General features: G+C 36.8%; 1 protein-coding gene across 1 annotated transcript in view; it reads right to left on the bottom strand.

Annotated features, from left to right (window-relative positions):
- ca10a (carbonic anhydrase Xa) overlaps nucleotides 1-25,470 on the bottom strand; it is a 176,200-nt gene that overhangs the window by 99,713 nt on the left and 51,017 nt on the right. The window contains 1 exon segment of the mRNA XM_051915008.1: nucleotides 976-1,118. Coding sequence (XP_051770968.1) covers nucleotides 976-1,118 — 143 coding nt within the window.

Raw genomic sequence — 25,470 nt, 5'->3', positions numbered from 1 at the left:
CCTCAAGAACCGCACAATTATTACCTCGCTGGTGAGAAATGTCATGTGACTTAAGTTGCTAAACTATTTTACTGATTAATTCGTCAGAGCAGCGTGGACAACACGTTTCTGTGTGAGTGTGAGTCTGTACTATATGTGTGTGCATTTGAGAGAGAGGGAGAGTATGTGTTTTCAGGACATAAAATATTTTGTGGCAAAAACCATGACAACAATTTGTCGTTTTTATCCTGTTGTTTACTATATTTATTTGCTTGGTCAGTGTCATTGTGGGTTTTGTTTCTTTTGCTGTAGAAGGCTGTAAGGACATTTAAAATAACTGAAATCATTTGGCGAAGTGATATGGAACTGTAATGCGGTCAAGACCTGCCTAGAACTACTTTAGCTTTGCGTTTCCCTGAAAATAATTGCACACCTTAGAACATTCGTCAACCAATCAGATTCGAGCATCCAACAGCTCCATAGTACAAGACTAAATATCCTAGGGAATTTCTATTTATATGTAACCTATAAATATAGTATATATAATATATATTTATAACTAGTTCATTTTTAATGATCCTGTAGTGACAAACCATCTCAATTAATATGATGTCAAAACTGCTTGCATAATTATTAAAATGTCATTTTAAAATAGTGCTAGTACAGTACAGCATGACACACAGCAGGATATCAGGTACCTATATATAAATGCAGACATTCAAGCACAAGGCTATGAATTCACAGTATGTGGCACTTCGCAAAAAAAGTAGTGGCAAACAGTACAATTCAAACTAAGCTCCATTATTTACAGTCCTAACCGTTCTGTATCTAGCATAACCACTGACCTAGATGCATTTTTTTTTTTTTTTCTTCACCAAAGTAGCATTTTCACAGTTGATCCTAACACTTTGACACTAGAAACAATGTTTACTTTTCCCAAGGAGCTCACCGCACTGATACTGTAGCTGTGCAGACATCAGATAAAACATGGCTTACCTTTCGTCCACCAGTGTTGAGCCTCAGTGGTGTCAAGAAGGGATCAAATATCATATGGCTCGTCTCAATGTTGACTGGAGACTGTCTCTTCCCCACAGAACACAGATTCCATGCAGAATTTACAAGCCCCCAGAACGATGGCACTGCAACGAGAAAATACACGATGATACATTCATCAAACGCTCTTAACTTAAGAACAGAAACAGCTAATTTGTTCATAATTGATGAAATGATTATAAAACAATTATTCAATGCTTGAATTTATTAAACCCCAAAGAAAAAAAATCCTGATTCTCAAAAAGCATTATAATAACCACTGTAATAAAAATAATAGTAGATATTCTAGACTTAATATATAATATTAACAATAATAGCAACAATAATAAGAGCCACAGGTCAATAATTATAAAGTATAATATATTTAATAAACCTTGAACCGTAAACCTTGAAATCGAAGGCTTTTTTAATTGTGTAATGATGGTGACGTCATTTCCTGCAATCTTTTTAAATGTACAATTGGAGCAATTTTTGACTGCGTGTCTGATTATGTATGTACGCATATATAAATATGATTAATTGGATGGACAGCAACCTCAATAATAATAATAATAAAACAATTATAAGCAAAAGTAATTTATGGTGGTTTTATGTAATGTATAATTCAAATCGTGTAAACAGTTTTAATCAGCTTATATATATATATATATATATATAAATTTTTTTTTTTTTTTTTTTTTTTTTTGTAAAATGGTGCGAATTCAAACTATTAAAATGTAGGTACCACTTGTTACGGAATTGTGTTATTCTGTATATTGTTTATTTGGTTTATTTTGTTTGTTTCCTGTTACTGTTTTTTCTGTGTGTGTGTTCTTTTGCTTTGGTGTTAAGCAGGATATCACGTAATCGGTTGTGGGATGGCTCCACGTCTCTCTGCCGGGATTGGGTTAGGACGATTGAATGAGGGTTTAAAACCATCTTCTACTTCCTGCAGCTGAGCTGTGCGACTTCGGGCCGGTCGCACTTCTCCTGTCTCCTCTCCAGCCGCCAGACCCCCATTACACATTGTGCATTATTTTTTTGACTCTGTTATATATTTTCTTTTCTTTACAGTGATGGTGCTCGGTAGGGTTGACCTGCCCTTTTCTTTTGAAATTAAGTTCGCTCTGTTTTTGTTAGTGTAGTAAGGGTAATTTGTTGTATTTTGTTTTTGATATTTTGAGGGAAGTTATTTTGGAAGTTTTGTTTGTTATTTTGGGCCTTGGGTCTTCCTGAAGTTTACGCACCCACTGGTTTGTTATCCTGGAAATTCTCAAATGTTATTTACTTACTTTCTTTCATCTTAATAAAACGTTAATCATTTTCTTGAACCCTGAATCCAGTGGTTTGATTTATTTATATATTTATTTATTTTTTGGTCTGACGACTGGGCGGGGGAGGCATTTTTCTTTTTTTTTCTTTATTTATTGCGATTTAACCTAGACGGATCGTAATACCACTGTCTTTTGCTTTAAATACATACAACATTCCTTATAGCTAAAAGAATTAGCACCATATGAAAGTGAAAATTATTAAGTGATATTAATAGGTATTAAAGCAATGATATTACTTTGAGGTATGCTCTTATTTTAGCTACAATGTGTTAATATAATTACAGCTGTAACACTATTAAATTCAATTTTTATGACCTAGTCTTTCATTTTATAAGTCTATTAATGGCTACGGCTCACAGCTACAGTTTCAAATGTCTCTTATACCAAAAGACGGCAGGTAGATTTGTAGCAGTCTGTTATAAAGGAACATGTAAAAAATGTTACAACTGCCCTAGGTCTCTCTTACATAACTCTTACTCATAAGAAAGTAGGTGCAACAATATCCCTCTATTCTTTTAAATAACTTTATTCAACATCTGAGTTCCAGCAGCCTGTGACATTTTCAAGCAATTTAGACGATTTATACAAAGTGTTCGCCTTGGCATTTTCACAGCGTTGTGCTACATGCACCTCCAGCTGACAACCATTACATGAGATGATTGGCAGCCAGCAAAACAGGATTTTTTTTTTTTTTATTATCAATAATTTATGAGCAGACAGCGGTGTGGTTAAGGACCTCCAAGCTTGCATCTTCTATCAGGTAAATTCCACTCCTGGAACTTTTTGGTTGGGTGATTTGACCCAGTTGGCTTAGCAGAAAAGCAAGGAGACGTAACACAATTCATAATGTTTATCCAACCACAATGACATCAGCACTTCTGCCCTCGTTTCAGGCCTCCAAATAAATAAAGACTATTCATAAATCACTGTTCCCATTGTCCCGATGCTAAGAGAAGCAGGTGGTCTCCACACCATATTTTTCATGTTGAGAGCCATAATTTGAGCCTGCATTTTTCTGAACAAGCACCACCTGCTGTTTTCTGTCATGTGAGCACTCAACAGTTCTCCTTGAGAAAAGAACTTGACAAAGTAGCAGCGTGTACACACCCTTTTGTACACGGAAAAACTAACACAAACTCAGACACACGCACACAGGACGTGTAATCTCTTCAACCCCCTAATGCTATGCTAAGAAGGCTTGCATATTGTTCAGGGACAATGCTTGATAAACAAAAGTGTGGCTCAACTGGGGCCACGACTGAGTAGCTTTCTGATTAATAAAAGTATGGCTGGTTGGGGTGGTTGGTCATGGCTTCAGCGGTCTTTACTCAGAATTAACAGCCGGCTGCTATTCCTATCTCATTTCCTGGCATAAAAGCAATTGCTGCATTCAATAGTGCTGCAAGAGAGAAATTAAAATGGTTTTCGAAAAAAAAAAAAAAAAAACGTTGAGTCATATCTCATTTAGGAAAGCATTGAATTAGGTTGTAATGTCCTCTAAGATGCAGGCAGAAGAATGACAAATAATTCAGATGCTTCTACATCAGTCACTAAAAAGACAGGAAATCCATAACCGGAATAGAGCTGCAGTGTATGAAATCGATCCGCTAAACACAGGTGACATGTCATAAATGGTAAATACTTATTACACATTGGTAGCTATAAAAGAACAACCACAGGTAACGGATTTTCACCTTAGGCAATAAGAAAATCCATACAAATTCAAACTGAATCTTCACTTTAGATATGTAAATGTTAATGCATGTGCATGTTAGTGTTAAAGCATGTAAATATTAGGGTTTTGCATGTAAATAACACAGTTTCCTTTTGCACCCTTAAAGGGTTAGTTCACCCAAAAATGAAAATTCTGTCATTAAGCCTCACGTCGTCCCACACCCGTTAGAATTTTGTTCATCTTCGGAACACAAATTAAGATATTTTTTATGAAATACGAGAGGTATATGACTCCTCAATAGACAGCAATTTAACCACCACTTTCAAGGTCCAGAAAGGTACTAAAGACATCGTTAAAAAAGTCAACGTGACTGCAGTGGTTCAACCTTAAAGTTATGAAGCGATGAGAATACTTTTTGTGCGCAAAAACAAAACAAAAATAACTTTATTCAACAATATCTTCTCTTCTGTGTCATTCTCGTACGCTGTTTACATTCAGCGCTTCCAGGTTTTACATCAGAATGCCGACTCATTATTGGCCGGCTCCTGCGTCAGCATCACACACGTGTCGTGCTGCTCACGTGAACAGCGTCAGTCAATACTGAGCCACCGTTCTGACGTAGAACCTGGAAGCGCTAAAGATCAAAAATATCTTAATTTGTGTTCTGAAGATGAACGAAGGTCTTACGGGTGTGGAACAACATGAGGGCGAGTAATAAATGACAGAAGTTTCAGTTTTGAACTAACCCTTTAAAGGATAGCAAGTTGACATCTTACTGGAGGGGAAGATTCCAAATACAAAATGGCTTTGGAATGACATGAGTGTGAGTACAGTAAATGTATTTTTGAATGCATGGTTTAATTGCTTCTCTCCCAATGTGACTGGACACATCAGAGCTGGTCTTTAAAAAGACAGAAGAGGTTGTTCTGTTTAATGACCTGTAAAAACGTACTTAAAATTCAAATATCCGCTTTAGAGCAAGGCTGCAAGCTTTTTATCTTTTAAGGCCTCAGACCCATGAAAGCTACATTGGCAATTACAATAATAGATCATGTTTAATAATGAATCAAAAGTAACAATTGAAATGTATTTAATAAGCATATATAGATCCATCTCAGCTCTTTAACAACTTTTTAAAGTTTTCAAAGTTATCTTTTTAAACAATATATTAATAATGTTGGTAACACTTTACAATAAAGTCCCATTAGTTAATGTTTGTTAATGCATTAACTATCATTACCCATCAATGAGCAATACATTTATTAATCTTTGTTAATGCTATTTTAACTGTTTATTGTTAATGTTAGCTCAGGTTTATTAGATAATATTAACAGATACAGATACAACTTTTGATTTTAATAATGTATCAGTAAACATTGAAATTAACATAACTAAGATTACCAAATGCTTTAGAATTCATTTTCATTGGTAGTTCATATTGAGTGTACTTAACTAATGTTACCAAATGGAACCTTATTGTTAGGTGTTACCAAGATGTTGTCATATACTGTATGCTGGTCACATGTTGGCCTCTTTGCCTTCACTATCCAAGCCAACTTACCAATTAAAAAAAAAACAAAAAAAAACAATGTTAAGCTCTGACAGAGAACTCCATCTATTACCAGGACCACAAGGGTTGGATCTTGTTCTTTGACATTAAAAAAAAAAAAAAAAAAAAAAAGACTAGCACTTGCAGAATAATTATTGCCTTCCCCTTTGTAATAGCTAAAGCTTGTGTTCTGGCCACCCTCAAGGTTTACAGGGTCGAGTGAAGGCTAGGAGTAAGAAGACACGCCAATTAAGACGCCCATTAATTACTTCCACTCCTGATCCTGCCACAACATCATAGAGCCTCTGCCCCAAGATGCAATTGACTGCTGGGGAGCAGCTATGAACTTACCATTCAAATGAAAGGATAAAACGTTTTTCTTAAAAAGGAAGAGAAAGGAACATTCGGAAAAGCAGTTTTAAAAACACAGGGTGCATCCAGATATATCCCTGGGTATCTTGGACAAACATCAAAAACTACCATTTGTTTTGATGTGCTAAAGCATATAAGATTACTGCAGGAAAACAAACAGATTGCCAATAAATACACAAAAGCAAGGAAGGAAAAATATCTTAACAACAACACTGATGCTAAATGCTTGGAAGTTGCATTAAAATGTGCAACCAACTCAGTTAATCCTTAAACAGAGGTGACACTGAAACTTCAAAACAGGACTACATCATGGGGGAGGGGTTAATTTCTTTCTCCAGCATATGGCATAACAGAAAAAAAAAAAAGAAAACCCTTGGCTATCTGCTTTATATCTCAAATAAATAACCAAGAAACAGAGAAAAGCCTTGAAAAAAAATAAAATAAACCATGTACGCATACAGGCCAAGTGACATTTTTCAAAGAAATAAAAAGTTCTGTCATGAAACTCTGGATGGTGCAGGATGATAGGTCCTTGATGATTCAATCACATCATTCTTTATAGGGCACAGCTGATTGGTTCCTGCTGTATCAGTAGCCAATGAGATAACTCCTCAACCTTTAAATACTTGGTTAGCATTTGCTGTAGCAGTTGCAGAAACCCTCCACCTTCCCCAGCTCCACCTGTATAGATCTGCTACGGGTAATTCATGCATGCTATATTGTATAGCAGCAGCATGTCATGTATGTATTGGCAGTAGCAAGTCCTGTACTTGCTCTGCAGCAGCAATGACCAACAGCGGCAATAACAGCAGCAACATATCTGCTATATTCAGCCAAGACTAAACATTAGTGTTGTAGTACTTAAGACCATTTTTTGAAGGTCTTGGTCTTGTCTTGGTCAAGTCTTGGTCTCGGCCGCATTTGGTCTCGGTCTTGTCTTGGTCTCAGACTAAAAGGACTCGAGATTTTATTTCAAGACCAGTCAAGACCATAACTGCGGTGATACTGCTAAATTGCCATTGCATTGTCTGATTCATTGTCTGTATCATTAATTTGATTGGATGTAAAACTTCCTGCTTCAAATGCAATCAATAACTTATTTCTAATTTCATTTATTTTGTTACTATTGTGTCGGGTCAGAAATCAACAGGGGATTGTGTCAAATGTCACCAAAATAACTACAAATGCCCACAAAATTCAAGATATGATTGCAAAAAAGTACTTGTATAAGATCTTGATATTTATATTATAACATGATATAATTAAGCAATATCAGAAGAAAGAGTGCTGCTTTCACAAATGAGAGCACAATTGCAAACGTGATATTGATTTTTTTTTTTTTTTTTTTTTACAAATGTTCAATAAACAAAATTGTATTAATCTCAACATTATTTATGCATTTGTAATGGTACCAATTCAGATGCAACTTCTGTTCCACCTCTGCAGTGTAAAGATGAATTTTGTTATTTAGTGATTTCAATTGATTGGTAACAGCTCTATATAGTGTCTTATTATTCTAATTGTAATTATTGATTAAAAATAAGACATCTCTCAGGCAGTAAATGTGGATCTTTCAGATGAATTTGAGGAGTGCTAGTCTGGTCTTGGTCTCGACTTGCCTTGGTCTTGTCTTGGTCTCGGTTTAGGTGGTCTTGACTACAACACTACTAAACATATCAACATTGTCATAATACCATGCCAAACACCCTGAGAGTTGTCACGACAGAAATAAGAAAAAAAGATTATGCTAAACTACTTAAGGTTATGGATTTCATTCTTTGAGACTTGATATCAGCACAGCATTTTGTATTTTAAGAATATCAACATTAATTTTCAATTAGAAATTAAAAACATGCTCATCACAGAAGAGGTGTATTCAAGCCACTGTATGCATGAATTGCATTTTAAATGATCATAAGGTCAATGACCCATATTGCATATCTAAGTAATTTTGCAACAAGAAAGAATACAGCAATTTTGCAACATTTTTTTTTTTTTTTTTTTTTTCCCTCCGCAAAGAACAGCTGTTTTGCTCCTGGAAATTCAGAATGTCGTCTGAATAATTCAGCTCCCTCTCCGTTAATTGGTGCAGTTTATCAAAGCAGTGCTTTATCAGGTGTAGCATTAGAGCAAACAGGAGTATCAACCCCCACGTAATGATTAGTGGCCGAGACCACGAATCATTCACAAGCTATCATTGTCTAGATAAACAGTTCCAGAGGTAAAGTAGTGTCAGGCGGGACAAGCGTGCAGTCTGTGTGTTTAAATGGCACAGGACAGCTGAACCTCTTTGGACGTGTCCTCTAATGCCAGTGTAATCTCAGCACCCTAGGCCGATGGGCCTCATTAGGCCGGACCATCCCAAGAACAATAAACATGTCAGTCAAGTTAACTCCTCCTGTCATTTGTTAATAGGCAGGGATATCTGACCTGGCGGCAAAGAGGGCTTCTCAAAGCAGAATACAAATGAGAATAAAATGCAGTGAGCTCAGAGGAATCGTCTGTGGCAGCGTGGACACCATGAGCTTGGTGGTTTCTCCACAGGCGGCACACGTCTGCTGGCTCCTCCGCCACGGAAACATCAACAGCAAAACACTCAACAGGACCTTCCTCTCGCTTGCTAATTGTCACCCGCCTATTTAGGAGGCTTTGCATCTCTGAGGAGTCCTTCAGCACCGGCCTTCACAGGATACGCTGAAGAGCTATAAAGCAGCTCTGCAGAAAACAGTGTCATCATCATTCAGTTCAAGTTTTGTTCTCATTCAACAGTGTCAGTGTCAAATCCATAATATTACTGAATATTAAGTGTCCACAACTAAGCCAGCAAAAAACTAAATTTACACAGTTGAGCTGAATAATGACACTATTGTGTTCTGTAGAGCTGCTTTACAGCTAAATTTGAATTTGTCTAATATTTGATGAAGTTTGTATCATTGATTCTGTCATTTATTTCCTGTTAATTACAGTGAAACTGCTTTGAAACAATCTGACTTGACTATCAGAGACATATACTGGTATGTATGTATGCATCTATAAACAAAACGTTTTTTCTACAAAATTTCACGTTTAAGTCAATGTTTTAATTGCCATTTCTTTGTCATTGTGATTTTTTTTTAGTGTAGTGGCATTTAATCTTTCATTTTCTGTAATAAAAAGTTAAGAATCTTGGTAACACTTTATTTTCATGGTCCCCTTTAGACATTTTGTTGACTATAAGTAACATTGCACCTACATGTCAATTAACTCTCATTAGAGTATTAGTAGACTGCTTAATATCTGGTAACACATTATTGTGATTGTCCCCCAAGAGACATTCTACTGACTATAAGTAACTTTCCAAGTAGATGTCAACTTATTCTATTAACCCTAAACCTACCCTAACAGTATACTACTCAAATAATACCCTAATGAGAGTTAAGCCGGGAACACACTACACGACTGTCAAGCAGATTATGAATGTAATTTGGTCATTACGACTGATCATGCTCAAACAGACAAACAGAGTTTGTTCCAGTTGCGCTCAGTCTGTGTTTACAGTCGGTGTTTAAAGTCATGTAGTGTGCAGTGTCTAAAGATTCTAGTCTAAAGCCTGGAACACACCAAGCCGATGCCGAAAAACTAGTGCCGACGAAAGCAGACTGCAGGGTTGGCTCACGTCAGCAGCGTCTGCGTACAAAGGTGCCCTGACACACCAAACCGACGCTTGACACCCGACGACCAAGTAGCACGTCCGTTCTGTGCCTGCATAAGAAGAAATGCCTTTCTGTACCAGCAGGTGGCAGTAGCTGAACAGCCAATCAGAATGATCAGATGACCGGCAAGCTCCGACGCCGATTCAACATGTCGAATCAGCCGAAAAAAAGCCAACCTTGCAAACTTAAAAAAAAAGTCGAACTTCAGCCGACGGTGCGGAACACACTGAGAAAACAGTCAGCCGACGAACAAAAACTGCCCGACGGCCGACCGTCGGCTTGGTGTGTTCCGGGCTTTAGAATTTAAGAACAAGCCATTGCCAGTCGTCTTCACAAAGATTTTATTAAACATATTTGGGAGATGCATTACCTGTCAAACATCATTCATCCATATTTTTGTAATTTTGTCAAACACATCATCTTTTTGATGTTTCTTTTGTATTATTAAACATTGCAAGTTATTTGTTTTTAGGCTATTCATTTTGTTTTGCAGACGGAAAAAAGGTGTGCCTACGTCACGTGTGACCTTTCCGACGTGATTACGTAATGTGTGGCGGAACACAGAGCAGTGCAAGATAAGCATGTGTGGTTAAAAAGTATATAAATTTGTATTCTTTTTAGAAAATGAACGAACGTTTCACTAGATAAGACCATTATTCCTCGGCTGGGATTGTGTAGAGCCATTTGAAGCTGCACTAAAAACTGCAATTTGGACCGTCCACTGGAAATCCTGGAATGTTTTTCTTAAAAACCTTAATTTCTTTTTGACTGAAGAAAGAAAGACATAAACATCTTGACTGACATGGGGGTGAGTAAATTATCAGTACATTTTAATTCTGAAGTGAACTAATCCTTTAAGTGTGTTGAGTTCAGTCTTAGAATGTTTCAGCTAGTCATTAAGTGAGTCCCCAGCTTTAGTTGGCATGTAGGTGCAACGTTACTTAGTCAACAGAATGTCTAAAGGGGACCATCAAAATCAAGTGTAACTTCTATATTCCGTTTCACCAATGTGACATGAAAGTAATCACTTATGTCAGTGTCTGGAATGATGTATGGAGCATCTCTGCAAACCCAGACATATTGATTCCTTTATAATTCAGCGTGAGTCCTATAACAATATGGATAACATCTTAATAAATCTGTGACAGAACACATTTATTGCAGGCTTGCATTCATTCTGTGTGTAAACACTCATTTGAACAGGCAGTCCTAATGCTAGCCTTCTTCTTAACTGAACTGCTACAAACTATTGTAGAGTTCTCTACTCTCTGTCTCAGTCCTGTTTTCCTGTTCATCACTTAAGCTCTCTCTGGCTGTCTGTTAACCATGTCAGGCATGTTAAGTGTGGATTTAGCCCAAACCTCTCACTGAATCTGAAAATAATCCCAAGTCATCCTGCTGTTATCTTGGCCATGCTTGTCAGCAGAGAGGATTCCTGTGTCATTGAGATCTACTGTAAATTCGAGCTCATTACATGTTTTTACCCAAAAACAACAGTGGGATAAAGATCTGTAAAAAAAGAACTCCATAAAACAATGTTTCAAAAGGTATCATGCATTCACAATACAATTGATGTACACCTTTCCTTTCGGAATAAAAGTATTAATTTCTTTCAAAACAAATAATTAAATAAATACGTTTTTAACAGTGTATAAATGAACTAAATCCGCAAAATGCAAAGTTTCTCAGGGGAATGCAAAACTTTTACAAGCAAAGGCAAATGTAATATAAAACCAAAATGAAGCCAAAAATATTGATGACTCATGCTGATTACACAGATTTTTGACAAATGCTCTGTATAATGAAAATGCACCTCTCACTCCATCTGTAACACACTGGAAAGTAGCAAATCATGGTTCATCTGCTAGATATAAAATGAAATGAAAAAGTTAAAAATCAAATGTAAAAAAAAAAATCAAATCAAATAAACCGTCAAAAAAATTTCCATTTTGATAGGAAATGCATCCTACAGCCCTATCTCTCCTTACCACAGCAGTAACTGCAAAAGCAGTCTCATGTCCTACAGAAGATTATTTTAAGTTGTCTCAGAAAAACCACTTCCCCTCAGTGAATCAAATATCTTCACAGCTGTTCTCCAGCTGGATGTCTTTGCTTTGTAACCCTACATAGTTCACTTTTACAACAACGAAGGGCATTTACAGCGCTGCGGGGAAATTCGGCTGTGGGTGGACACCTTAGTATAACTCAGGCAGCCATGAAATATGTGATAGGAAAGAGGGGAGGCTACACAACCACCACAAGACTACAAACTGTAGGTGCTGTAACAGCAAAGATAACAAAAAACAGTAAATAAAAAAAGAAGAGTTAGAAAATGTGTCATTTGTAGGCAGTTTGACAATGAATACCTGTCCTGAACTGATTTGATACCAATATCTCAATGATATCTACCCATTGTTGTTGATTCTCTGTAGCTGTCATTGATAACCTGCTATTTTTGTGAGAAAAACCCCTCCATCTTCAACATCCAAACAATCAACAACAACAGAACAATGTGACTATGATAAAGAGATGAAATGTGCAGCCTGACACAGAGCGCTGATGCTGGAAATATTGCGTTATTGAGCACTCTGGCCGAGCACCGGGGGGAAAAATATTAATCAGGTCTTAACGACAAGGACAATTCTGGGCTTCATGCCGCAGCGCTGGGAGACTGACAGATGTGCAGATTTGAGTTCTAAGAGCAATTCCGACAGCAGCCACAATGTTTGATACCCACATATCACCAGAGCTTGTCAGCTGTATAAATGGAAGTAAGCTGGACATGAAAATATTGAATGAAAATATGGCAAAATATCATTACATTTGGTCACTTCATACATGTTGATTGCTTTGCGATTGGGTATACAGATTACATTTACACTTCACCACATAAATGGGTCATCGCAAAACTGATATAAATCTAGTCTAATACTCCTGTATTATATGCTAATATTCAACAAGCTTACTTACGTGATACTAATGCCGATAGGACCATTTTCTGAAGCTCAGAACATGGCCATTTATTTATATTAATAATAAAAGTTGAAAAAAAAAAAAAAAGCTCAACAGTTCATTGTTAGTTCATCATACCAAATACATTAAAAGATTAGTTGACTTCAGTATTCACCCCTATGTCATCCAAGATGTTTATGTCTTTCTTTCTTCAGTCGAAAAGAAATTAGGGTTTCTGGAGGAAAACATTCCAGGATTTTTTTCCATATAGTGGACTTCAACGGCTACCAGTGGGATGAAGGTCCAAATCGCAGTTTAAATGCAGCTTCAAAGGGCTCTACACGATCCCTGCCGAGGAATAAGGGTCTTATCTAATGAAACGATCGATCGTTTTCTAAAAAAAAATATATATATACATTAACGGAGTGTCTATTTACACTAAGTGCAAATAGCGCCCTTGTTGGCAAACGCTATTTACACTAGCTCCGCCCACCAATGTCTGTGTTGGTCCACTCAAGTTTTAAAAAAGACACACAGATTTCAATGTCTTCAGTGGTGCAGCAGTAGCGAGTAAGGCTCGCAAACCTGGCTTTTAACGCAATCAACTTGGGTTCAAATTAATAATATTTTTAATAATATTAAAAGTGTTTTTTGGGCAGGGTTAGGGAAGGTGTAGGGAGGGTTTTTATTCTCCCAATAAGGCAGCATCCATTTAATAACCTTAATAAATACAGTATAATCATTTACACACTATGATATTATTGCATCCTGTTAATGTACAAAAATACTGAGGTGCAAATAGTATCTGCCAATATAAAGTATAGATAGCATCTAATTACTATTTACTCTTATTGCAAAGAACTGATACTTTTACATGGTGTAAATAGATTCTATCACTATTTTCACCTAGTGTAAGCATATTGCTAAGAAAATGCTGCTATTGTCACTTAGTGTAAATAGAATGTATTTCTATTTTCACTGTAGTGTAAATAGCATCTAATTGCTATTTACACAGTGTAAAATAGCATCTATTGCTATTTTCTTAGTGCACTTAGTGTAAATAGCCACTGCCATAAATTAAATATAAATTAATATTGCAAAATTGTTACAGTGTTGAACCAATCTAATATTTCATGGCCATGTATTTATATTTATAACAAATGCTGTAAAAACATTTTGTTCACTCTTGGTTCATGAGACCAAATGCATTAAATAAATGTTAAATTAAACATTAAAATGTAAAGCGTTATATCAAGTCATCAACTCATCATGTCATAATTATCATAATACTGTAAGACTTGATTTTCCTGCTAGGACAAAAACTGAGATCAAGCACCCTGCAATAAAGCAATAAAACTCATCTGGTGTGAGAAGATCTCAAAGAAATAGCGTAGGACAACGCCTTGCCCTCACACATCTACAGGAGGCAATAGCCCTCCCCCCAAAACACACACACACCCTCCTTCCTTTCCCCCTGACTCAAGTCACTGAAAGTTCTCCAAGAAGTATAATGTATCTGGTGTATCTATTGTTTTTTCCTTTCATGTTTGGTATCATTTTAAATGTCTCAGTGCAATTGGTAAAATGGTCTCAATTTCACAGCAGTCACTGGTATTATGAAAAAGATTGAAAACTAAGGAGAATTCTGTCCTCCTTTTGGGTGGTGTCACTTCTGAAAACCCAATCCTCTCCCCCCAAAACAGGTGTTGGTGTAATAAAAATTTACAATCCTTTTGTTCTGGTCTTGGTATATAAGGTAAAGTGCAAAGCAGTCAGGGGGGATTTTCTGTAGCCAGAGACCCCCACACAGTGATGGACAAGTGTCTTCAAACACTAATCCACCACTGTGTGCACGTGCATTTCAATTGATGTTATGCATTTATTATTTCTGAATTGGCTTCTAATTGTCCAACTATGAAATTGACATGATACATTTTTACTTGACAAATAAAATGTTATATTTGATTTACTCTGGATTCTTCTGAAATCATTATGACCAGTAGATTATTGGAGTCCATATTTCTGCAAATCTGTGTCAGGATAGATTCAAACTAAAGGCCCATGAAAGGAGCATGTTAGCACATCATGGGACTTTTTGATGTTTATCTATCAACTGGCTTAGCAAGTTGCAGTATCGTGACTAAGAAAACTGTGTTTTTGTATGAACAAGCATGTGGCGGTTCGACTCAAATGCATTAGTAAACTCTGCACCCTCTGACTAAGATCAGAGCTGGCGAATTTGTGATCGTGAAAGGCACTCACCGGCCGAAGTGACTTTTCTAAGTGATATGGGTCCGTAATGAACGAATAATTGAAAATATGAGATACCCAGAATAATCAAAAATCTAAATTAATACATAAGAAATGATTAATTTCCAATTGGGAACAAAACCTAAGAGTAATAATCATTTAAAATTGGAGTCAGATTAAACGAGTGAAATTAAGTGAACTTCACAGATGCGCTGAAAAGACATACAAGTGTTAACCTTCGCCCAGGCCGTCGGATTCCGTTTTTGGGCCGATGCAGGGTTCCTTACAATACAAATTCATACAGTACTGTAATATTGTTGTAGTGTCAATGGCAGTATTTCATTACCATGTATTTAATTATTTTGCAAATAGTAATTTAATTAGATACAGTTGGGTCATTATTGCAAAACAAACCAGGTAAGTAGAAAAGGCCAAAACGCAATCAGAAACCAACCTATGTTTCCTAAACAGCATGGGGAAATTTCTCAGGAACATGTCCTCTCGAAGCAAGAAAAAGAAAGATACAAAATCTGTTACAGGGGCAGTATCCTTTCCAAAAGATACACCCTAAATTATATTAGTACCTGTTAAGAGGCCCCAGTGACAGATTTTGTACCAAGAGTGTTTGCTAACAACTTTCTCATTATTGACCACTGTCTCAAAAAATCAAAATTGGCTCTTTTCTGATTCCTTGATAGTGCAAGTAGGTTCACGTGCCAGACAGCGTCTATAACCGCAGCTGCAATACACGTGCAGCTGTCAATGTGTTTCTTGGACATTGAATTATTCATCCAATGCCATTTGGATTGAACCAGGAGATGTCTGTGAATTAAGGAAACTCGCTATGATGAGAAGTGGGTGAGGTATGGCTCAAGGTTGCCGGCTAGTTTCCTTTGTGTGCGTGTCCAAGGTATCACTTTTGGTGCCTCTCTTTATTTGTGCATGGTATTGGATGCTAGAGGGTTGCCCGAGGCTGCTTTCGGCAGCGTCTATGTGCTAGGAATATGCAGCGGGGTGCAACTACAGTCCTTATATTCACGAAGGCTGTAACGCATCAACATGCGCTCTGAACCTGATTAATATTTGAGTACGTTCGACCCAGCAGGAGAATGAGGAGGCCATTTTATAAAAAGCAGTCTTTTGATGTCTCTTGATGTACCTCCAGCCCTGACAGTTGTCTGTGCCGGTTGTAAGGAGAGAGTAACGTCTCTCAAAGGTGAACCACACTGATAAATGACTCACTTCGAAATGGATTACGGTCATAAGCAGAGCCTTTTTATGGTTTAGTTTTATCCACCCGGCCCGATTGCTCTGAGAAAACGAGCAGCAGAGGCACAAAAACACTGCGCAATCTACCATCTGACGCATGCGAATCAAAGAGCCTTCAAACACCGCAATCACAGCGTAAGAACGGAACATCTCTTTAAGCCTCCCCTCTAATCACGCAGATCTAAATAAAACTTAAGCGAATGACCTTATGAACATTGAAAGGAAGGACTTCAATCAGCCGCATGACCTCTGCCATATGTCACGATTCAACCCCGTGTGACGTCGTGCGATTTAAAAACACTTGCTTGTTTTGTCAGGAAAACAGCTGTGTGTGAGAGAAAATGCTGGTTTAATGCCTTGATTAGAATACTGATTATGTGCCTCAGCCATGAATCCTTTAAGCTCAGAAGCAATAAACAAGCATGTGGTTTCTGAAAGGATTTCAGAGGCGGCTCAACTGCACCCCAAGCTCTTTGTACTTATCACAGAAACTGTTTTACAGTGGCAAAACTACTAACAAGAAAGAGAGCAAAAGAGAGAGAAAGACAGCGCAATGAAGAAATCAATTCTCTTGGATTGCACTGGCCATCCTCCCCCATTTCGCCCCGTCCCAACCCCCCGAATGACCTGCTGTTCAAAGATGAAATGAAGATGCATGGCGATATGAATGAGACAATGCATAAATGGGTAAGTGGGCAAATTAAATGCCTTGATGAGTCATCTGCAATACATCATTTGCTCTTAAATCCTGAAACTCCATTAGCTGCAGCTACTTAATCAAATAATTCAATAGACCCCGCTGCTTTGTTTTCTTTTGCTCTCATTAATTGCAGGGAAAAAGAATGACACCGTGCCAAATGAGCAGGGTGTGACAGAGGACACAGCAATGCGTCTCACATTCAGCGGGTTTTAAAAGATGAAAGGGCGATAATAATGTTTACCTCCATGGCTTGGGGAGAAAAAAAAAAAAAAAAAAAAAGCATTACGCCGATGGCGGAGGTTGTGCCCGGCTGCCAGGACTAATCACAGGCAGACATCTCTCACATCTTTAATTTAATCTGATTGTGGGTTATGGGTTATGAGTTATGACGGATGGAGGTGTACTACCAACCATTATAAATGTTTACATTTTTCCCCCCCATTTTTTGGGAAATTTATTTGGTACAACTTTCTTTTTACAACCACATGGTGTAATACTAAGCAGAGGCTTTTGCCAACTGGTTGCATTGGACTCCGTGGGCACCAGTGATCCTAATATAACTAGCACCTACTTCTCTACCCTTAAGCAAATCACTTAGGACAATTGGCCAAGCATTACATCAGCTAATTAATATTCATGAGACAGGCTGATAAGGGGAATGATTATCAAAAATCTACAGATGATCATCATAAGCTAATACTCTAAAGGAGCTTCTTTTAATTAATTTGACAGAACTTGCTTGGTTTGTAATATCCGATTAAAAGAACTGTCTCAAAAGTCTGATACAGATCTAAGTGAAGCTACGCAACATTGTTTCACTAGTTTCTTCAGTCTGCAACAGATGTAAGGCAGCAAAAGGATCTCTTACTCCCTTATTTTGTATGTGTGAACTAAATTATAGGCTTACTGGAAGAGTATATTTGACTTTCAAAACATTAAAAAAAATACAGTCTTGAACCTAGTCTGCTGACAGCTATACTTGGCAAATCCAGCAATTTGTGGATGACTGACATGTATGAGAGACAAGCAATATCACTAGGCATTGTATGATAATTGCTAAGAAGTGGATTCTGCAAACGAGGAAACACGATTTGTGGTGTCTGGGTTTAAAATGTAAGCAAAGGGACTAGTAAACATGGAGCAAACCCAGTGACAAACAAAAGGCATTTGCTGAAATATGGAGAGTGCTTTAAGACAAACTTTAAAAAGAAAGTGCTGTACAGTAAGATATTTACTGTATGACCACATCATCAGAGAGCTGGAAATAGTCAGGATAGTTTAAATACACTCCCAGTAAAAATCTTGTTAAATACTGTATATGGTTACTTAAAACACATACATACACAAAGAAAATGTAGTGATATCCACCATAATACAGATTGCAAAAGAGAAAGCCACATGGTGAATTACATTCTGCATTAAACGGAAGTTGCGATAATCTTTTCTTTCCTATTGCGACATATATCCAAGTGAAACAAGAAATAATGTAGGGAGGGACTTGATTTTGTCCATTGGGAATTGACTGGATCATTGGATCATTGTCATTTGCTATTGCTGTGATCTCACGTGAGAGACAGGTTGTCCCGCACTTGCGCCAGTAAACACGTCATCAGAGAAGAGAAGAGATGTTAAAATCTCTCGGATAAATCATTTGCAATAAATGCTGCAATATTTCATAAATAAGAACTGAAAATTAAAAATACTATAATATAAAAAAAAAAAAAAAAAAAAAACCTGTTAATTGGTTAAAAATCTCCTCCTCCTCCTCCTCCTCCTCCTCCTCCTCCTCCTCCTCCTCCGTAATGTACATTAGGGTGTTTTGTGTTACAGTTAGTTGATGATATAGCATTATTTTAGTGTCATGTATGTTTTGTATTAACCTCAAGTTTTCCAGGATATTTTCACAGTGTAAGCACCTACAGTATTTTTTATTTATTTATTTATTTATTTTTGCTTTGCAGTAGGAACAAGGCCATATGTAAAAGTAAGAGAACTGAAATCACTCAGTAAAGCCATAACGCTGGATTGATCAACAGGCAGTACAAAGTTAAAAGGTCAAATTGATTGGGTATTACACATTGAAAACCTTAGAAACATTGCAAAACAGTGTGCTGAATGGTATCATGAAACAGAACAAAAACATCATATAAATGTGTAAATGATATGATGGCAGCACTCATTACAAAGCAAGTGAGGAGAGTGTGTGTGGGAGAGAAAGAGAGGAGCGAGAGCTCTTCAGAGGATGTCTTGGAGATGAGACATGTTTACTCAAGAGGACAGCATTGAGGGATGACTTTATCCAGGTCTTTCATCAGTATTGGGATTCTGATTTTTTTTTTTTTTTTTTTTTTTTTTTAAAATGGTAATTAATGTGAGAAAGGAATCTTGGGCAGAATTTCTGAGGCCAATGTCCATGGGGGCTGATTTCAGAGTCATTTCATGAATGATATGAAAAGGGCCAGAGCACTGGGGACTGATGCATTAATAAAAGCTACGGAATACGAGCCTCTAGCATAATAATCATGGCCTTGGCTTGCAGTGAAGCTACACCACAATGCAATTCAAGTGATGTCTGACATCATCAGACTTACTTTATTCATACAAAACATGTTTTACAGGGGCACACTCCTGTAATTCACCTCCACACTAGAAAGGTTGAGATGAATTCAAACAATATTACTATTGCCTGAAATGAAAGGTATATATGAAATAAATTTCCTTATAGCTTTTTTTTCCCCAAGGAAGCAGAAAGATACCTTAAGTTCATTTCCTGTTTATGTTCTTCTTGAAGTATATGCTCCGTCTGCTTTTATAATCATGTTGAAGGGATCTGTATGAAAACATTGCTGAATAAAATAAGACTGTATATGAGTGCCAAGTAGAAGATCTTGTTCTCTTCTTGTTCTTGGATGTGCTGAATACATGAATCCTAAATATATCCTAGAAGCTATATAATATACGCAACTGCTCAAAAGTTTGGGGTCTAAAATTTTTGAAAGTTTTTGAAATAATCTTATGCTCACCAAGGCTGCATTTATTTTGAACAAAAATACAGCAAAACATTAATATTGTGAAATAACAGACATTGCTAAATTGCTACTTATGAACACACCAAGGAGAGCTAGGTTTCCAATGAATAACATCTTGAAAATTTAAGTGACACAAAGCTATGACTTAAGAGCAGATGGAATAAGCGGTATGGACAGCTTTTCTGCTTTTTTTATTAAAAAGAGTGGATATTCTTTAAAAAATAAAAAATAAAAACTGAAGAAAGCCATACAGGTTCGAAGCATTAAACAAATGATAATCTATGAGTCAGAATATTTAGGGGAAGAGGAAGAAAAACCTTTAGAGGAATCAGACTCAGCTCGGGGAGCCCATCCGCCTCCGGCAAGGCACATATTAGAATAAATGTGCATACAAGTTGAGTAAAGTACAAGTTTAAAACAAAGTTAAAAGCTTGTATACAACATGTTCCATGTACAAGCACTCTGCATAAATCCTGTGACATGAATAAATTAAAGAACATTAGGAAAGAACAGCACCAGGATTTCCACTTCCAGGAGTTCAATTAGAGATCCCCTCTGACCCACTCTAGGAAGTGTCAGTCATATTAAGCCTGATGCGTCATCCAGATTCAGGAAAAGCAAACTAACCAAAACACCTTTATGAATGCGCACGCACGCACGCACGCACAAACGCGCACACACACACGCGCACGCACACACACGCGCACACACTAACCCACCAATACACACTCATCCCCATAAACAGCTTCAGGGTTGTACAGGTGTGTTGTGAAAACATAACCCTTCAATACCTGCTCCCAGACATCTGGCCCCCAGGATCAGACAAAACAATATCAGTTCACATAGAGTTTTGTAAACAACTCTTCTGTGCTTTTCTCTTTTGTTTTGGTTCTTTTTTAGCAGCTCTGGGCGCTATACTGTGACCTGATAAGTTACAATCCAAACAGGATCTGTATTTAGTGCTCTAGTTTTCACATCACAACACATTGCTGGAGGAGTTTAGAGCAGGGGAAGTATTGGCAGCACAGCAGAAATCACACTTTAATCTAGGATATCCACAAGGATGCCAGACTGTCCCATCTGCATGCTACATCCAGTTTAAACATTTCCCCTAGTTTAACTAGGTCTGGTAACTGTCCAAATGTATGGGTTTTTCAAACGTTTACAAACATTCTAAACACCATTATTTTAGTTCCCCACATTCCACAAAAAAAAGTTTATGGGCTTATGTACCCCTCTCATTCAGCACAAATCCAAATGTTTCCATATTCACAATAGAACATTTGTTGTTCTATTAGAACATATGACCTAAAATCAAAATCTCGATTAACTGAACATTTTACCTTGATTACGATTAATGAACAATTTTTTTTTTTTTTTTTTGCCTTCATAGTTCACTGACAAGGTTTGTACTGTAAATATGCTTGACTATTAAAGGTGGGAAATGTTTTCCTAAGGGGCCATTCACATATCGCGTCTTTTGTGCGCGCAAATTCGTTATTTCCAATGTATTTATAATAGGAGCGACGTGCATGCAGTACGGCGCGGTGTGGCGCGGTACGGCGCATCTTTTCAAAACCGTTTGAAGACGTCTGGGCAATCGAGGTTATGAGTTTCTGGAGTTTTGGTGTTGGAATTTGGTCCCATTCTTGCCTGATGTAGGTTTCCAGCTGCTGAAGAGTTCGTGGTCATCTTTCTTTTAATGATGCACCAAATGTTCTCTATAGGTAAAAGATCTAAACTGCAGGCAGGCCAATTCAGCACCTGGACTCTTCTACGACGAAGCCATGCTGTTGTAATAGCTGCAGTATGTGGTTTTGCTTTGTCCCACTGAAATACACAAGGCCTTCCCTGAAATAGACGTCCTCTGGAGGGGAGCATATGTTGCTCTAAAACCTTTATATACCTTTCAGCATTCATAGTGCCTTCCAAAACATGCAAGCTGGCCATAACGAATGCACTTATGCACCCCCATACCATCAGAGATGCTGGCTTTTGAGGTGAACGCTGATAACACGCTGGAAGGTCTCCCTCCTCTTTAGCCCGGAAGACACAGCGTCCCTAATTTCCAACAAGACTGTCAAATTTGGATTCGTCTGACCATAGAACACTTTTCTACTTTGAAACAGTCCATTTTAAATGAGCCTTGGCCCACAGGACACAACAGCGCTTCTGGACCATGTTCATATATGGCTTCCTTTTTGCATGATAGAGCTTTCGTTGGCATCTGCAGATGGCACGACAGATTGCGTTTACCGGCAATGGTTTCTGGAAGTATTCCTGGGCCCAGTTAGTAATGTCATTGACACAATCATGCCGACAAGTGATGCAGTGTCGTCTGAGGGCCGAAAGACCACAGGCATCCAATAAAGGTCTTCGGCCTTGTCCCTTACGCACAAAGATTTCTCCAGTTTCTCTGAATCTTTTGATGATGTTATGCACTGTAGATGATGAGATTTGCAAAGCCTTTGCAATTTGACATTGAGGAACATTGTTTTTAAAGTACTCCACAATCTTTTTACACACTCTTTCACAGATTGGAGAACCTCTGCCCATCTTTACTTCTGAGAGACTCTGCCTCTCTAAGACATACCTTTTATAGCTAATCATGTTACAGACCTGATTTCAATTAACTTAATTAGTTGCTAGATGTTCTCCCAACTGAATGTTTTCAAAATTTCTTGCTTTTTCAGCCATTTGTTGCCCCCGTGCCAACTTTTTTGAGACCTGTAGCAGGCATCAAATTTGAAATGAGCTCATTTAGTGGATAAAAGTGAAAAAGATCTGTACAACAAAAGTTCATTTAAAGAAATAATGTTTTGTTTAACCAACTTAAATGATTTAAGTTCTTGTGTTAACTAACAATAGTATGTTAACGATTATATTATTAATAATAATAATATTATTATTATTATATTAAAATTATTTAAATAGTCTCAACAAAATAATGATTAAATTAATTAGATAGATTAGATTAAATTTAACAAATTTAAGTGGATTGAACAATTTAAGTTGTGACAAAATGTGTTGCTTCATTTCAGCAAAGTAATTTGAACAAGCTGCAAAAAATAGTTTTCATGAGTGGGTGATAAGCACTATAATACAGTTGGTAAAATAGAAGGACAAATTAAAGGTCTTTGAAACTGGCCTTTCCATCATTAATGGCTGATACACGTCAGTACATCAAGGTAACACAAAACTAAAATAAAGATTTTGAGTCAGTGAAATCAGTCCAAATCATGAATATATTCAAATGTGTTTTGTGAACTGGATCAACTGGATTCACTGAAAAGATTCAACAACTCAAAAATAATGATTTGTTCATGAACCAGGAGACATTGCTATTTGCTACATAGAGTACATACAAATTTACAAGATGGGTCCTATCTGTATGGGCTTTAAAAAGCAAGATTTCTGTTCACCTTCAAATTTTAAAAGTTTTTCAGTAATTTAACTTTTTAAAATTTACCTAAATTATATACGGACCAGCTGCAGTGAGAAAATATTAGAGAATGAAGGGAGGACTTTGGCAGGACTTACAACAGAATGAAAATCACCACTATTCTTCTACATGAGTTAAATTCGATATGAAATGGAAGTTGCGATAGTCTTATGCCCTATTGTGACTTATACAAGTGAAACAGCTTCCTGAATAAGAAAAATGTAGGGCGGGATTTGATTTTGTCCTTTGGGAATTGATTGAACGTAGGAAGTTGGGGATTGCTAACTAAACAGAGGCAGATCTGAATGACAGTTTGCAGTCAGTTGTGGAGGATATATAGTCCCACATATGTCATGAAGAGAACAGACGTCATTTCAAGGGGGAAGGGGGGTTAACGTTTTTGATTAAAGATTATGAGGGCATATGAATTAAAAAAAAAAAAAAAAAAAAAAAAATAATAATAATAATAATAATAATAATAATGTGCATGGATAAATAATTTCTAATAAGCACTGCAACATTCTGTAAAAAAAAAAAACTGAATTGTCCATTTTGAATTCATGGTGACTTTAATGGGTTAGTTGATCCAAAAATGAAAATTCTGTGATTGTCATTTTGAGAAATGTCTAAACAACAACATTCTTCAAAATATCTAAAAAGTCTTACTGGTTTGGAATGACACAAGGATAAGTCATTTACATTTTTGGGTGATCTATACCTTTGATTTCTTGAACCAATTCATTACCATTGGCAAAGAACTGATTTAACTGATTTATATTTGGTTTTTAATATGCTTTAAGACAAACCATGTGCAAATTCATCAATCAGCACCATTGCTGAGTATTTTCTCCTTAAAACTTCAGTGAACCAAAAATGCGGTTTGAAATCGCCCCTGTTCTCAAAGTCACAAACATGTTGTAACCAATCCTGTAAGCATGCGGGGCAGACTTTAGCATATCATTAAAACAGGGGGGTCTCGAGAGAAGCCAGATTATCCAGGTATATTTTTTTGCTGATATGAAAAATAGGGTACATTTAGCAATATGTTTATGATGTATATTTATGATGAACTTTGCCTTTCTCCACTGACGTTCTATGATGTTCAAAGCGTTCCTGAGGATATAGATTTTTAGAAGGCAGACTGAGATGGCAAACAGGAACATGGTTTGTGTAACATTAGCAACACATTATTAGCTGTATTGATAACGTAGTCAAGCAAAAGGCTAATTATATCAATTACCGTTACGTGTCAGAATTGTAGAGAGCGATACAAAAAACGCATTACCATTCTGATGCATAGACTTGTAGATAAGCCTGTATAATTCGCTCTTTCACTACTACTTCTGAATCAGTTTCTGGTTCAAACATATATGGCTGAATTAAACCAGTATTTCCACTTGCCATAAGTAAAGTTGACAGAGTGAATCAGGTAGTCTGAGCTGGTGTGAGTGAGTAAAGGCCTAATATGCATATTCATGGATCCGCATATACTAAATAAAGCAAGGAGGTAGAAATTATTTTCACAAGAAGAAAAATAAATATATAATATATATTTGAAATATATAATTTTGTTGATCAAAGATGAGTTTTAAGGGATAAAACTATTGACTACAGGGGGACTTTAATTTATAATTTTTATCCAGTACAAATCTCACCACATTATGCAGAGAGACAGAGATTCAAACTAAAGAATAAAGAGTTAAAGATTACAGTATTACAGTGGTAAGAGCTGTTTGTGTTCTCTACATTGGTAGCACTGAGTCAAAGTCACCAATAATGTATTTTTGATTGCATACAAGTCTTCTACATTTTCATAATCACTGTGGCAAATGCATCACAATTCCATGCAAGGAAAACCTGTATGTTTTTCAAAAAACATCACAGAAGTTTTATAGGAAGCCAAAACAATGAGACTGTATCGTTTGTATTGTCTGTTTAACTTGCTGTAAATAATCCTTAGGAACAACCCTGAAATTACATTTCTCCACATTTGTTAACCATCGTATCATGACAAAATACCTGCTGTACAGTATGTACACAAAGACAAAAAGTAAACAACTACAGTACATGTAAAACATGGCTAAATACTGTACATTTAGTTTATTTAAATTTATAGACACCGGAGATTATCATATTTTCCAGAAAATAAGTCTCAACTGAATATAACTATTACAATTACAACAATGTAAAATACT

This window comes from Ctenopharyngodon idella, chromosome 12 (genome assembly GCF_019924925.1).
Source record: "Ctenopharyngodon idella isolate HZGC_01 chromosome 12, HZGC01, whole genome shotgun sequence".
Taxonomy (NCBI): Eukaryota; Metazoa; Chordata; class Actinopteri; order Cypriniformes; family Xenocyprididae; genus Ctenopharyngodon; species Ctenopharyngodon idella.
The sequence above is the reverse complement of the archived record's forward strand: the minus strand, read 5'-3'. Positions and strand labels throughout refer to the sequence as shown.